Raw genomic sequence first — 15,641 nt, forward strand, 5'->3', positions numbered from 1 at the left:
TCAGGGATCCACACTGTCTTCTTAGCCTTCTCCCCAGAGGATGAAGTACCAATGACAATTGGTAACTTTCACTTACTGACTGAGGAACCCATGAAAGTTTCAGTATTACAAAGACAGTGTTCTTGTGAATGGTCAGGAGACCCCTGACATCAGAGACACTGGGGCCAGCATAAATGCAGTTGATGAATAATTTTTCAAGGTAGAGGATGTTGCTAAGGTACCTAAATACCTAACTAAGCTTGCTGAAGGCCCTGTCCAAATGCTTCCACAGTTACCAGTTCTTATCCAGTGCAATGACACAACATTCAACATACCTGTAAGTGTGCAGAGTGCAGTACCTGGGAGAGTCCTGTTGGGGAATGACTTAAAAACTCTTGGAGTTGTATCAAGCACCCTCATGCCTCCCAGCAAAAGGAAACAGGAGCAGACTAGGAAGGCCAGAAATAGTACCTTAAAAGGCTCTCAGGAGGAGATTATAAAGGAAACTATAACTCCCAGTCCCAGTCCACAGGACTTACTGACTGCAATTTTAAGAACAACAGTGGAAAAGAGGAAACCTAAAACCGCCAGGAAGGAAGCAGCCAGCACTCCTGTGCTACCAACAAGGACAGCCCTGTGAGGACTGTCCAAAGTCACACCTGTGACTCCTCTGCCAGCTGAGGCTGAGTGTGTGGAACAACCGTGTGTGGTTGAATCAGCTGCTGAGGAATCAGAGCTGGAAGAGGCCCTTGCTCCTGTTGGAGATCTGGATCCTGCAGACCACCCTGAGCTGCAATCTTTACTGGCAGTAGGTGGACACTGTAGGGCAGACTTCAGCAGAGGTCAAAGAGCGTGTCCTACTCTTGAAGGTCTTTGCCAACAAGCGACTTCCCAGCTGGATGGGCAAGAACCAGGGAAGCATAGGTTGTACTGGGAAGATGGCCTCTTCTACAGTGAACTGACTGTGTCTATCCCAGGAGACTACAGAAGACTTGTAATGCCTTTTGAAAGCAGACTCCAGTTCCTACAGTTAGCCCATGAGATACCTTTGGCTGGTTACTTAAGTTTTAAGAAGACCAAGGAAAGGCTCTCCTTATGTTTCTACTGGCCTAATTTGGGATCTGATGTAGATACGTTCTGTGGGAGCTGCCACACATGCCAACTCTCTGGCAAGAGTGGAGCCAAGACTGTGGCACCCTTGGGGCCTCTCCCAGTTGTGTGATTCCCTTTTGAGATGGTAGGAATCAACATTATTGGTCCCTTAGACCCTCCAACATCTTCAGTAAACAATTTTATCCTGGTTGTAGTAGACCATGCTACTAGGTATCCTGAAGTCATACCTATGAGAACTGTTACAACTCAGGCTGTGGTTAAGACCCTACTTGGTATTTTTACCAGAGTAGGTTTTTCTAAGGACGTTATCCCTGACAGGGGATCCAATTTTATGTCCCACTGAATGCAGGCCAAATGGATAAACTGTGAAGTAACTTGCAAGTTCTCGACTGCCTATCATCCTCAGACAAATGGATTGGTAGAGAGGTTCAACCATACAACGAAGAGCATGATAGGTGCTTTAGAGGAACCCCTTAGGAGAAAGTGGGACCGTCTACAGCCATGCCTTCTTTTTGCTAATAGAGAAGTCCATCAGGAGGGAGTTGGATTTAGTCCCTTTGAACTTCTCTATGGCCATCCAGTTAGAGGCCCCTTTACCCTGATAAAGGAGGGATTGGAGTGTGCTCCTTCCCCCAAGCCAGTGAGAATCACTGACTAAGTGATATGTCTCCAGAGGAGAATCTCACACATGATGGCAGAAGCATCAGATAATTTGAAAGCCGGTCAGGCTCTGTTGAAGCATTGGCATGACCAGAAGGCCACCATGGTTGAGTTTACTCAAGAACAGATAGTTCTAGTTATGGTACCTACAAGGAAGAGGGCCTTACAGGACAAATGAATAGGACCCTTCAAGGTTGTGGGCAAACTTGCAGAGGTCAACTCTCTGGTGTACTTAGGCAATCCTAAGGAGGCTCCCACAGTCTTTCACACCAACCATCTAAAAGCTTGTATCAAGACCAGACCAGAAATGGGAGCTTTGCTTCTAACTTCAGCTCAAGAGGAGGAGGAGAGTGAACCTCTACCTGACCTACTCAGAGGCCAGCCTTTAGATGAGAACATAGAAGGAGTTAATCTCTCTTCTAATTTGACTCCTGAACAACAGGATGTGTGCAAGTTTCTGTTAAATCAGTTTGCCTCTCTGTTTTCACTATCAGCAGGCTTGACCCGTTGGGGCCAGCATGATATTCTCACTAATGACTGTTTACTTGTTAAAAGCAGAGGTTACAGGATGTCAAATCATTTAAGATCCCACATAAAGGAGGAGGTCAACAAGATGTTTGATCTCGGGGTAATACAGCCATCTACCAGTATTTGGTCTAGTCCAGTTGTTCTAGTACCAAAGGCTGAATCCAAGGAGTTGACATTCTGTGTGGACTATAGAGCTCTTAATGCAGTCACCAAGACTGATGCCCACCCTTTACCCAGGACAGATGAACTGGTGGATAAACTTGGTTCAGCCAAGTACCCCGGTACATTTGATCTCACTTCAGGCTATTGGCAAATAGCACTGACAGACCATGGAAAGGAGAAAACTTCATTTGCAATCCCAGCAGGCCTCTACCAGTTTACGGTAATGCCTTTTGGACTAAAGAATGCACCTGCTACATTCCAAAGGATGGTTAACCAGTTTCTGAATGGGATGGAGGACTTCTGCATGACATACTTGGAAGACATTGCAGTGTTCAGCCCTACTTGGAAAGAACATGTTGACCACTTAGGATACCAACTTGGAGGCTTTTGAGCAGACCCATCTGACCAGAAAGGCAAGTAAATGTCAAATTGGTCAGAGTAAAGTGGTCTACCTTGGAGATGTGGTAGGAGGAGGTGAAATCAGGCCATTTCCTAGCAAAGCACGAGCTGTACAAAACTGGGCCACCCCTATTACTCAAACCCAAGTGAGAGCCTTCCTAGGCCTCACTGGTTACTATAGGAACTTCACAGAGAACTATGGGACCATAGCTTCTTCCTTGAATGTGGTCTCCACTCCCAAATTCCCAAAAAAGTTCAGGTGGAATGAGGAGTGCACTCAAGCATTTGAAGGCCTAAAGAAAGCCCTTTGTCAAGCTCCAGTCCTAAGAGCTCCTGACGACAATCAAACCTTCATTGAGCAGACAGATGCTTCAAATACAGGTATAGGTGCAGTTCTGAGTCAACTGGATGAGAAAAGTAGGAAGGACCCCATTTGCTTCATCAGCAGGAAGCTGAAGGAACCTGAAACAAGGTGGGCAACCATTGAAAGAGAATGTTTTGCTATTGTGTGGTCACTGAAGAAGTTTAGACCATACTTGTATGGATCTACTTTTGTGATTCCAACTGACCACCAGCCCTTGAGATAGTTGATGCAAATGAAAGGGGAGAACCCTGAACTACTGAGATGGTCAATCAGCCTGCAAGTGTTTGATTTTACCATTTAACACAGGTCTGGATTTCACCACCAAAATGCTGATGGTCTCTCCAGGATGTTTGACCGACTGTAGTAAGGAGATTCATCCAGGTGTGGATTAAATCCTCCTGTCCCTTAGTCTGGGGGAGGACAAGTGTTGAGGGAGAATTCTCAAGAATGTGCTAATTTCCCTTACCTTTTCAGGCCCTCAGCAACTTTGCTGGATTTCTAGGATTTGATTTGTTACCTGGGAAGAGTGTGAGCCTTTTTTTCCCCACTCGTCCATGTATTTTGGTGTGTGTTTTACTTTTGTGTTCTTTGGTTATGGAGTTTTGAAACAACTCCATAGGCATAATTTTTTTCTGTGTGTCACACAGCACCTTCAGTGCAGTAACACAGGGATGTCTTTCAGACTTCCCAAGGTTTAAATACCTTCTCTGGGACTGACTACTGTCTCCCAGAGCATGTAAAGTTAAATTGACTTTACTAGTCTCTTTAAATTTACAGACCCAGCACACACTATCTTCCTCTAAAGTGCTGGAGGGGTTGCCTAGCATCCCCTGAGTCAAAACACTCATTTAACAGTCAAATGTTACCCTTTCCTACTTGAAATGACTGGTGGCAGTGGTTTAGATCAAACTACCATGATTATTCCCGACCACGAACAACGGTAGCTAAAAATCGGGTCAACCATGTTTTTCAAAATGGCATACTGGACACCACTCCCCATGCACCCTCACCTGTGATACCCCCGCAGGCAGCCCCCTCCACAAAAGACACCTCCCACAGGCAGCCCCTCCATACTGGACACCACCTCCAGCCCCCCTCACATGTGACAACCCCTGCAGACTGCCTCCTCCACAAGGGACACCCCACACAGGCAACCCCCTCCAGAAGGGACGCCACCCACCAGCCGCCCTCATCTGTGACACCCTCCACAAGGGACACCCCCCACAGGTAGCCCCTTCAAGAAGGGACACACCTCACAGGCAGCCCCCTCCAGACTGGACCCCCCCCCAGAAGTACTCATCTGTGACACCCCCCACAGGGAGCACTCTCCACAAGGGACACACCCCACAGGCAGCCCAATCCAGACTGAACACACCCCAACCTCCTCACCTGTGACACCCCCCGCAGGCTGCACCCTCCACAAGGGACACCCCCCACAGGCAGCCCACTCCAGACTGGACACACCCCACAGGCAGCCCCCTCCAAACTGGAATCCACCCACCAACACTGCTCATCTGTCACACCCCCGTAGGCTGTACCCTCCACAAGGGACACCCCCACAGGCAGCACCCTCCAGAAGGAACACCACCCCAGCCCCCCTAAACTGTGACACTCCCCAGGCTGCCTCCTCCACAAGGGACACCCCCACAGGCAGCCCCTCCAGAAGGGACACACCACACAGGCAGCCCCCTCCAGAATGGACACTACCCCCCAGCACGACTGACCTGTGACACCCCCCGCAGGCCACGCCCTCCACAAGGGCCACCGCTGTAGGCAGCCCCCTCCAGAAGGGACACCACCCCTCATCCCCCCGCACCTATGACACCTCCCACAGACTGCCCCCTCCTCAAGGGACTCCACCTACAGGCAGACCCCTCCACAATGGACACACCCCTGCATGCTGTACCCTGACATTGTGATACATTATCATTGCAACAAATGTGTGTTGTGCACCTGGACCGCTGTGATGTGACATCAGACGGAATATCCTCATGAATCTCCCACCACTTCTACGCGGATGATACCCAACTCTTTCTCTCCTTCTCTTCCTTCACCTCTGACCTACACCACAATCTCTCTTCCTGTTTTACAGCCATAAAAAATTGGATGTCATCCCATTCTCTTTTTCTCAATACTGACAAGACTGAGGTGCTTTTCTTCCCCCCTAGCACTCTCTCACCTTCCCCTCCTCCCTTCATCCAATTTCCCTCCTCCAATCTCCTCATCTCGACCCATGCCCGCAACCTTGGCCTCCATATTGATTCCTCTCTCTTCTTCTCCAACCACATCTCTCTAACCTCTCGTGCCTGTCAGCACCACCTCTTCAACATCCGCAAGACCTGCACCTCCCTCACCTTTGTCGCTTCTAAACATCTAATCTCCTCCCTTATTTTCTCCCGTCACTTCTACTGCTCCTTTCTTCTCTTTGGACTCCCTGTCTCTCACCTGACTCCCCTAAAATCCACCTACCACTCCTCTATCCTCACTCTATGTCTTCTTGGCCCTCAAGATTCTATTTCTACCTCACTCTCTCAACTCGGCTGGCTCCCCTTCGTCTCACAATTGAAATTTCAATTCCTCTGCCTTGTCTACAAATCTCTCCATGACCTCGCCCCACCGTATCTTGCCTCCCTCCTCTCATTTTACTCTCCCTCCCACTCCCTACGCACAGTTGATCTCTACCTTCTCACTGTACCTCACCCCCTTGTGCCTCCTCATGCTTCCACTCCTTCCAACTCTTGGCCCCCTCCACTAGAACTCCCTACCTCTCCCTGTCCGCTCCACCCCATCTACCCCTCTTTCTGCTCCTCCCTGAAAGCCCTTCTTCTCCCCTCCCCCCGAATCTGCTTCACTACCTCTCTCCCCCTCATGCCCTGCCCCCACTTCCCTTCCCCTCCCCACTTCCCCCTCCTCTCGATGACCTCAAATTGTATACTGCAACCACCATAGTGCATAGGAGGTCACCCGGACCCCCCCCCTTCCCCTCCATCCTTCCGCGTCCCCCCTCTGAGTAAATTGTTCTAAATACTGTACCACTGGTTTGTTTCATGTTTGTAAATTATGCTTCATTCATTACTGTACCTGTTGTTATTCTGTAAAGCGCTGTGATGTAAAGCGAGATATAAACTCAATAAACATAAACATGAACATGTATCCTGCAAACCAAAATAAAAGCATTCACCTGAGCCACATCCATGAATGCAGCATCTGCTCAAACACACTTGCTGGCCTTAACCATCTCCCAGCATATACATGTGACAAGTTAATGTTAAAGCGAGGCCCTGCTGCCCATGTGACAATGTCATGTCATCAATCCCCACAGACCAAATGTTTACCAATGACAGAAGCAAACACCCTAAATGTGTGCCACATACAACAACAATGGCCAGGTGTCTCACAGCCTGAGCCTCATTGAGCTGCTATTTTCAAAAGAGATTCCATAACAAACAGATCACCGTTTCGGGCTTGTGTGAAGGACATGCCATTCAGAGAGTGCACGACTCAGAGACAGCGGAATTGGGCAGCCTCTGTGGAATATGGAGATATGCCACTAGTGTATCCCAGCACAAGATGTTGACCAACACCTGAGATAATGATTACTGTCAAAATACATGCTGATGAAGGGGAATGTACTACATGTGTGTTACACAGCATTGACTAAATCATGTGCCATTATCCAGAACATGTAACACTCCCACAGTCACCCCACCCACCTCCCTCCCAAAAACAGTGAAGACAGACACGGCGTGATGCAACACATGTGAAAGGAAATACCATTAGACAGTGCACATCTATCCTTAAACTTCACACACCACCAACGGTTCGACAATACACATGCATGTAAGCAACCAGACACATGACTACCAATGGATAAAATGCGGAATACTAAATTGGCTAACAAACAGGCACAAAGCTAAAATAACTGCCACACACAATGACTGTGAGTGAATGAAACATTGTAAAATGCAGTAGTATTACTGCCATATAGACTGTCAAACAAAAAAATAGGCGTCCATGTAAATTGGCATAAACATATTCATCAACAGAAAGGTATGTACAATTAAAAAAATTAATATATGTCCATCAAGCCTGGGCATGATAAAATCCCAAAATTACCCTAAATAACTGTACAAAATAACCATGGAGTAGTCCACTCCAAAGAAAAATATAATTAAAAGGAAACTTACACATAAAGAACTATGTACAAAGAAAATGGAGTATAATGCAACATGTCAGCTCCAAATAATAATTATAATCAAAGGAAACATACCACTACAAAACTATTTACACAGGCAGTGGGCTAGTCCTCCTCATCACCAATCCCACTCAATGTCTGGACCAGGGCATCATCGAGCACTGCGTCCATTACCCCCAGGCAGGCCTCTGTTGTTTAGTGGAGGGCTTGCAGGACCACCAGCTTGTTCCTCTCGAACCCCTCTACCTCCCTGCAAGTTGCCTCCAGGATGATAGCCCGCCTCCTAGCCCGATGCACTGCAACCTCCGCCCTGGCCATTGTCACTCTCGCCTCCCAAGCCTGCTCCCTCCCTGCTCCAATACGCTGCCAGTAGCGCACAAATACAGAAGAAATCCTGGTTCTGAGGTCCACATTTGCGTCCTGCCTGAGGCTGCATACCTGACACCTTGTGATGAACGCCCTCAGTATAATATCATCCTTATCAGATCCTGCTGCTACAATAGCGCCCGGTGCCTGCTTCGTGCGGACCCCCTACGGGCTGATGATATTACTCAAGGGGTGTCTGGCCCATGCCCTGCTTGTGGGTGCCTTCTCTCCCTCCATTGCCATTGCTCCTGTCATTGCCTGGATTGGCATGGTGACCACCTCATCTGATCCACTGTCGACTCCCAACTCAGGCAGGGATGTTTGATCCACCAGATAGCCCACCATGGGTGGGTCTGGTGCACTGGTGTAATCTGGGCCGTAAGGCACCCCAGAGGACGACTGGAGCACAGAGGAGCCAGTGTCATGATTCCTGCACCTCATGTCCCAAACCCTCCAAGATTTAAAGCTGGAGCCAGGCCACGATCACCTACATGGCCCTCAAGGGCCTCTCCATCCCTCCAAAGACCGACTTGGAGTCAGACTTGGTGCTTGTGGCACCAGACTCACTCACTCCCATAGGATAACATTGGGGATTGGACTTGTAGGGCATTGTTTGGGGCAAGATGGATGCCCCCACATATTTCGGTTCCCAGAACTGCATGTGCAGTCTAGTCTTTTGGGTGTGGTTCAGCCAAGAGAAACCTGGGATACCCAGAGACTATTTAAGCCACGCTCAGGCTGAGAAACATGCTTTGCGTTTTATGCACCTGCAGCGTGACACTCACTGTGTTTGGATCAGTCTCCAGTAGGCCTGCATCTTTCTTCTGCGGTCAGCTCCTGCAAGAACAAGAACACAGTTAGGAACAGCCTTACCTTGTGACGCTTCTGCCCCACATTCATCGCTCCTTCTGTTCTGCGGGCATCTTCGGTGGTGTCATTACCATCCCGGCACGCCGCTTCCTAAGGGAAAGGGAAAAGAACAGAAAAAAGGCATTAGTAAGCATTCAGCAAATCTTTGCTTATTTTTATAGACTGTACGAGCTTCAAACGCTTACCTGAATCCCAGCCGCTCTGGGGAACTCTGTCTCCGGAACTTCTCATCCATCTCCAAGAGGGAAAAGACACTCCAGGTTAGCGTGGAAACATCTAGAGGCACCGCATACCGCGCTTACTCAATGCATTTCTTCTTTGTAACCGTCATCCACGCTGAAAACGTCTCAGCACCTAAAAGACACAGAAAAAGAACTCAGTTCAATGCAAATACAAAAGGGTCGCACCACGCATCTTGCTCTCACTCACCTTCAGCGCTACTCATCTCTGCAGCACGCTGCCATCCCTGGATGCCGGCCATCATCGAAGGAAGGAAAGGAACAAAGTTATAGAACTGTTCAAAAGACTCATTATACTTACCTGTCGGACTCTTGCCAGTGAAGTAACTAGGCAGCAACGAGCCCGCATCAATCAACGCGCTCCTGCGCTGAAAGCAGGACGGAGATCACACTTTCCAAGAAAACAAAGTGAGCTGTGGATCAAAGGGAAGGGTTGGACCCCAGGGAAGAAGGGGTTCAAGCACACAGAGACAATAGGGAGTTAAACTCTACCAATCCTGTGTTTCAGGCCCAGTCTACAGTCGAGTAGACTCCAGGGAAGGGTTCGAGGTCGTAAGAGGTCAGAACAGGCTGAGTGTCGTCCCCGTGGATACCAGGTGAGCGTTACAGAACGCAAAGCCTCACATCAAAATCCACCTGGGCGTCATGGAAACGTCAGAAATCAACCAGTTAGCCCACATGTTGGGGCATCTATGTTCCGAAGTACATGGAGCCAGGCAGGAGACCAACACACTGAGGAGAGAGCTGATTGTAGCCAAAGAACGCACTGATGATTTAAGCCGACAACTTCTCCAGTCACAAGCAGGGCATGCGTACTGCCGGGAAGCGTGCCCTCGATGCCAGCACCATCAGCCAATCCCGTTGTGATAGCCCTTCTTGGGGCAGTTCCCTTGGCCCCGCCCGAACGATTTACGGGGGATCCCAAGAGGTTTGCAACATTCATGAACCAGTGCCGCCTGCACTTTCTTTGTAGACCAGGGGCCTTTCCGAATGACCAATCACGGGTCGCTTTTGTGCTATCCTACCTGAGTGGTAGCGCCACGGACTGGTCTGTACACTTTGTGGCCCAAGACAATCCTTTGCTGCATGACTTCAGGGGCTTTCAGCAGGAGATGGAAAAGCTGTTTGCCCGTCGTACTCATGGGCAGGCATTAGACAACAAACTTTTGTCCCTACGCCAAGGGAATCAAGACCTATTAACATACATAGCCACGTTCAATAGACTCGTAGTTGAAGAAGAATGGACAGTGGAGAAGAGAACTACGTTATTTCATCAGGGGTTGCGGGGGGAGCTCAAGGATGTTCTCGCTCTAGTAGTGAACCCCCCCGAAAAACTGCTCAGAATTCATTGACCTTGTTGTTCAACTGGATCATAGGTTGCAGGACCGAAGAGCAGATAGAACCAGACCGGACCCTCGCCCTATGTATGTGCGTTCAAAGGACAATATTGCCCGCACAACGGAAGGTTCAGGAGAACCAATGCAAATTGGGGCGGTCAGATCCCCCTTGACTAAAGCGGAAAGGGATAAAAGGAGACAGCATAAGTTATGTCTGTACTATGGAAGGTCAGGTAATTTCCTTTAAGAGTGCCCTGTGAAGCCACCGAGGAGGACGGTAGACGCCATGGACAAGAAAGATACCATCAAGGAATCAGAAAACTCCCCAGCCCGGCAAGTGTAGGGCTCCACTTGTCGAGTAAAGAAAGTGAACTACAGACCTCCCATTTTGCACTATCTGTGGTCTTGATCAATCACCAACAACCATCTCGGAAGCACGCAGTAAGAGCGTACATTGACAGTGGAGCCGTTGGGAATTGCCAGAATCTTGCGACAAAGATGGGGCTTCCGTTACGCCCTAAATCAAACACTGACACTGTTACCACTGTCGACGGCACGGAAATAGCTTCTGGTCCAGTATCCCAATGCACTGCAGCTTTAAGCCTTCTGTGCCAGGATGGACACCAAGAATCTATCATTTTTGGCCTCATTAAGGCACCACAGTTCCGGTTGATTTTGGGAATGCCATGGTTGGTAGCTCACAATCCTCGAATCGATTTGCAAGCAAAAGAATTGGCCTTTCCCGAGACTTGCGCCCACACATGTGATCGCCAAGAGAAACAACCAACAGACACCAGAACCTCCACGCTTGTGACTGTGGCAATCGTCACCCCCCCAAGTGAATACCAGGACTTTCAAGATGTCTTTTAGAAAGAACAGGCTAATACCCTGCCACTGCATAGACCATACGATTGCCAAACCGACCTGATACCCGGCGCACAAATCCCTTGTGGGTGAATTTACGCACTCACAGAATCAGAAAACCAGCACCTGAAGGCCTATCTTGACCAATACCTGGCCAACGGGCTCATCCGTCCCTCAAAGTCTCAAGCAGCCAGTTCTCTATTCTTCGTACTAAAAAAGGAGGGGGACTTGAGAAAGTGCATCGACTATCGCGCACTGAACCAGATTACTGTAAAAAACCGCTACCCCCTGCCACTGATCTCTGAATTGCTTGATCAAGTCAAAGATGTCCAAATCTACACAAAACTAGACCTGAGGGGGGCATATCACCTTGTTCGCGTAAAACAGGGGGATGAATGGAAAACTGCTTTTCGCACCAAATACGGCTTGTACAAATATGAAGTAATGCTGTTTGGCCTTTGCAACGCGTCTGCAGCATTTCAATTCTTCATGAACAATGTCCTATGGGAAATGATTGATGTCTGTGCTCTAGTGTACATCGATGATATTCTAGTATATTCCGCATCAAAGCAGGACCACGTTAAACACGTCCGATCAGTATTGGAGAAACTCTGTCAACACCAGCTCTACGCCAAGCTCGAAAAGTGCTTATTCCACATCTCCGAGGTGGAATTACTGGGCTTTATTCTCAGCCCGAATGGAATCCAAATGGATGTACACAAGGTAGATGCTATCCTGAACTGGCCATCCCCAAATTCATTCAAGGGGGTTCAAAGTATGCTGGGTTTTGCAAACTTCTACCGCCGGTTCATCCCAGGATTTTCGCAAATCGTGCATCCCATCACATCATTGCTAAGGAAAAGCAACAAAAAGTTCCAGTGGACAACAGAAGCCAAGGAGGCTTTCCAGGAACTCAAAGCAAGATTCACATCTGCCCCAATCTTACGCCACCCTCGCCCTGATCTCCCATAGCTGGTGGAAACAGATGCCTCAAGCATGGCTATGGGAGCCGTTACAGCAAGACAAGGAGGGGGTTGCATTAGTGGACAGCCCACGCAGCACAGTCGAGACCAGGAATGCTGCTTGCCAGTTTAGGAGAAGCCAGACATCATCGTGACAGGAAGCCTGCACTTCATCACATATGTCGTCGGTACGCCTCCGAACACTGACCAGCAGGGGGACCATGCTGTCCCGAATGGCAACAGCAGCTGGCATTGGGCTGTCATTCTGGGTGGAAGCATCTGACACCTGGGGCAACGTCCGGGTTGAAGCATGCTGGCAGGTGCATACAGCTGTAGTCGCTGTTCCAGGGACAGGATTTTGCACAGGCACCTCCACGGTGTCCTGCACAGCCATATGCCCCAGTGGCAGGATTACAGTAGTCACCCTCACCTCACCACTCCCACCTGACCCCATGGGCTGGGTTACTACGGCCCTCTCCTCCTCCTCCCCCGCCATCCTGGATGACTCCCAAGCATCTACCATACTAGATCGCCCCTGTGTTGCCTCAACTGTCCCCCCGCTGCTGAGGAGGCCACGTCCACCTTCGCCCTCTTGGACTTCTCCTCAGCAGCTTTGGCTGATGGTCCAGACGCAGCACTATTTCCTCGTTCCCCGATGATGTTGTGTCCAGGGAGCATAGCTGGGCCTTGCGCCTCTGCCTGATGGAGGCATCCCTGCTGCCTTGCTCCACAGCAGCATGTCCGCCCTCTTCTTCCAACACAACTGCAGATAAGGAGACATAGAAAACAAACATCAGGGTACTGCACAGATGTGTGCTTGGCATCAACAAATTCCACATGAAGTACACTGCTAAAGGGTACAACCATCATCCCCCTCCACAACACACATGTACATGCAATGTACATACATGCACATACATGTCTGTCCATCACAACAATCACATCTGGGGACATGGCACTGTCACACCTATCAATCTTGCATGCTACACACACATGCATCATGTGAACATACACATGTCATGCACACACATCACCTAACAGTCCTCAATCAGTGCAATGAGCAATTACATCAGAGTACCCTCAATGGCAATCCCACAACATGACTACATCACACATTGAAATGCACCTGTTTCATCCATCCATGAGTGATGGCCAGTCAGACAATCGCATCTTTGATACATACACATAAACAGCATGCATACACATGAGGTTGCAAACACCACCTCATCTGTCACATTTGTCACACAAGCACGTCTCAGACACATGTAACAAACCACATTCACATTGTGAAATGCTGCAGTACAACAGACAAATCAAATGTAATACCATTGAAATTACACATGGTTCACTGCTCACAGGTAGAGCACTGTCTGTGACATGCATGCAGACATCCATACAAGACGCATCCTTGCTGTAAGCCGAAGGTGCACACTCCCAACATACATGAAAATGCACATGCACTGTGGAGCCCAGCAACACATGGACACTCACCTGACGACTCCAGACATTGCTGCAAATCACTTACCTGTTGTGCTGCGCCCAGTAAAACTTCTCCAGGACCCGCATGTCTGTGTTGTTGATCCTGTGGCTGCGCACCCCTCTGTTGGCACCGGCTTGGAGTAAGCGCAGGGCCTTGTTGCGGGTCCTGGATTGTAGGTACTCCCAGCGCTTGTGCGTGTGTCTAAAGTCCCTGGATGTCACCCTTATATGCATTGATGGCATCCACGATCCGGTTCCAGATCATTGTCTGTCCTTCCTTGATGACTTGTTTTGGGGTGTTGAAGAGGGCATCATAATACCCAAGGACTGTTCCACCAGGATGTCAACTTCATTGGCACTGCAGTTGACAGCCCTCTGCCTCGCTGCCGTGGGGTTGCAACTTACCTCTGATGATGTTGCTTGAGACATGGCAAACCCAGAGGCAGGTGTGGATTGGCAAGGTGGTCTTGGGGCTGGGCTGTGGAGTGCTGGTGATGTTGTGGCATGTTGGAAGTCTTCTGAATCAGCTGAGGTGGTCACAGGGCCAAGTATAGGAACACTGGTAATGGCTGGATAGCAGGTACGCAAATTGCAGGGCAGGCAGCCAGCAGGCACACACAGTGGGCAGGCAGCAGAAGATGGCTCGGTTGGAGGCAGCTCAGGGCAGTAGGAAGCAGGTAAAAAGGCTTGTAGGCAGGAGTGTGGGTCTCCCATGTCTATTGCATGGGCAGTTGGAGACAGAGTGACAGTTACTCTGCCCGTTTGAAATTAGTGCATACATGTGAAGTCAGAGGAAAGGTCCTCATCGCGTAAGTAACGTGACACGCGCTGGGCGTTGGCATTCAGACTCGGGATTAAGAAGTGCATAGCAGAAAATCCAACTGCATGTGAGAATTGGAGTGGACAGACAAATGCATTTCAGAGAATTTTTGCATGCCATGCAATTCGTTCACTACCATGACAGTGCAAACTTCTTATTTTGGTGAGGATTTGCCTCTGCGCACACATGTGTGGACTTTTCTTTTTTCAGAGGCTAACAGTGAGTCGTGTACGGATTATTCATATTCTGGGTGCCCCTGTATATTACATACCTCCATTATTATCTTTAAAGTAGCTTTCCTGGGCTTCGCGTATTCATTTTCTGTCTTGCTGGGTGCTGTCGCGGAACGCTTTTTCTTTTTACGGGAGCTACCATGCACATGTATTTTTTATTTTTGGGGTGCCTGTGCATTACGCGTCCAATATTTCTTTTCACCAGGGGTAATATTGAGTCTGCTGCACCTTACGAGTACGTTTAAGATCACATACACTGTCCCTTCACTCCAATTGCGCAGGGCAATTACTTGGTGTGCCTTCCATTTAACAAGTCCATCTGTACCATGAGTGAGAAGGCCCCAAGAGGGAAAGGTGGCAGAGGTGGCCAGGGTCAGGGACGTACAGCTGGAACTGGTTGTCCCACCTCCAGGGGCAGAGGGTGTGCAGAGAGATCTCTGCCCCCCCCAACAGGGTCAGGGAGCTGCAGGTGCAGCTGATGTCCCCACCTCCCAGGTGCAGGCACCTGCAGGTCCAGCAGCTGTCCCCACCACCCAGGGTCAGGGAGCTTGAGCAGTAGCTGTGGTCGCCCCCTCCTCCCAGATACACGGACACCCAGGGGCAGCTGATGTCCATCCCTCAAAGGGAAAGGGACGTCCATGCAAAGCTCCGGTCCACACCACCCAGGTGCAGGCAACTGCAGGGGTAGCTGGTGTCCCCACAACCCAGGGTCCGGGAGCTTCATCGGTAGCTGTCATCGTCCCCCCAGGTACATAGAAACCCAGGGGCAGCTGATGTCCATGTAAGGGAGAATTCTCAAGAATGTGCTAATTTCCATTACCTTTTAAGACCCCCAGCAACTTTGCTGGATTTCTAGGATTTTAATTTTTACCTTTTTTCCCACTCTTTCATGTATTTTGATGTGTGTTTTCACTTTTGTGTTCTTTGCATGAAACTCCCTCGACATAGAAGACCTTCAAGGACGAATTCTTCCTTTGGGTTGGTGGGAACATCCAACTCAAAAGCCACCTGGACACACGTCTCTATACTGGTCGAATTTTCTTCAGAGTGCTGTTGAAAACCAGATAGCCA

At 49.2% G+C, this 15,641-nt stretch overlaps 1 protein-coding gene across 1 annotated transcript in view; it reads right to left on the minus strand.

The window, feature by feature from the left end:
* The window catches only part of LOC138492892 (alpha-1,4-N-acetylglucosaminyltransferase-like), a 52,295-nt gene extending 39,761 nt beyond the window's left edge, over window positions 1–12,534 (minus strand). The window contains exons 1-2 of the mRNA XM_069620205.1: window positions 12,247–12,534; window positions 8,640–8,726 (exon numbers count right to left, since the gene is read on the minus strand). Coding sequence (XP_069476306.1) covers window positions 8,640–8,726; window positions 12,247–12,534 — 375 coding nt within the window. The remainder of the gene's footprint in view (window positions 1–8,639; window positions 8,727–12,246) is intronic.
* Between the last annotated feature and the right edge of the window lie 3,107 nt (window positions 12,535–15,641).

Source organism: Ambystoma mexicanum, chromosome 10 (assembly GCF_040938575.1).
Source record: "Ambystoma mexicanum isolate Mex_15411 chromosome 10, UKY_AmexF1_1, whole genome shotgun sequence".
Taxonomy (NCBI): Eukaryota; Metazoa; Chordata; class Amphibia; order Caudata; family Ambystomatidae; genus Ambystoma; species Ambystoma mexicanum.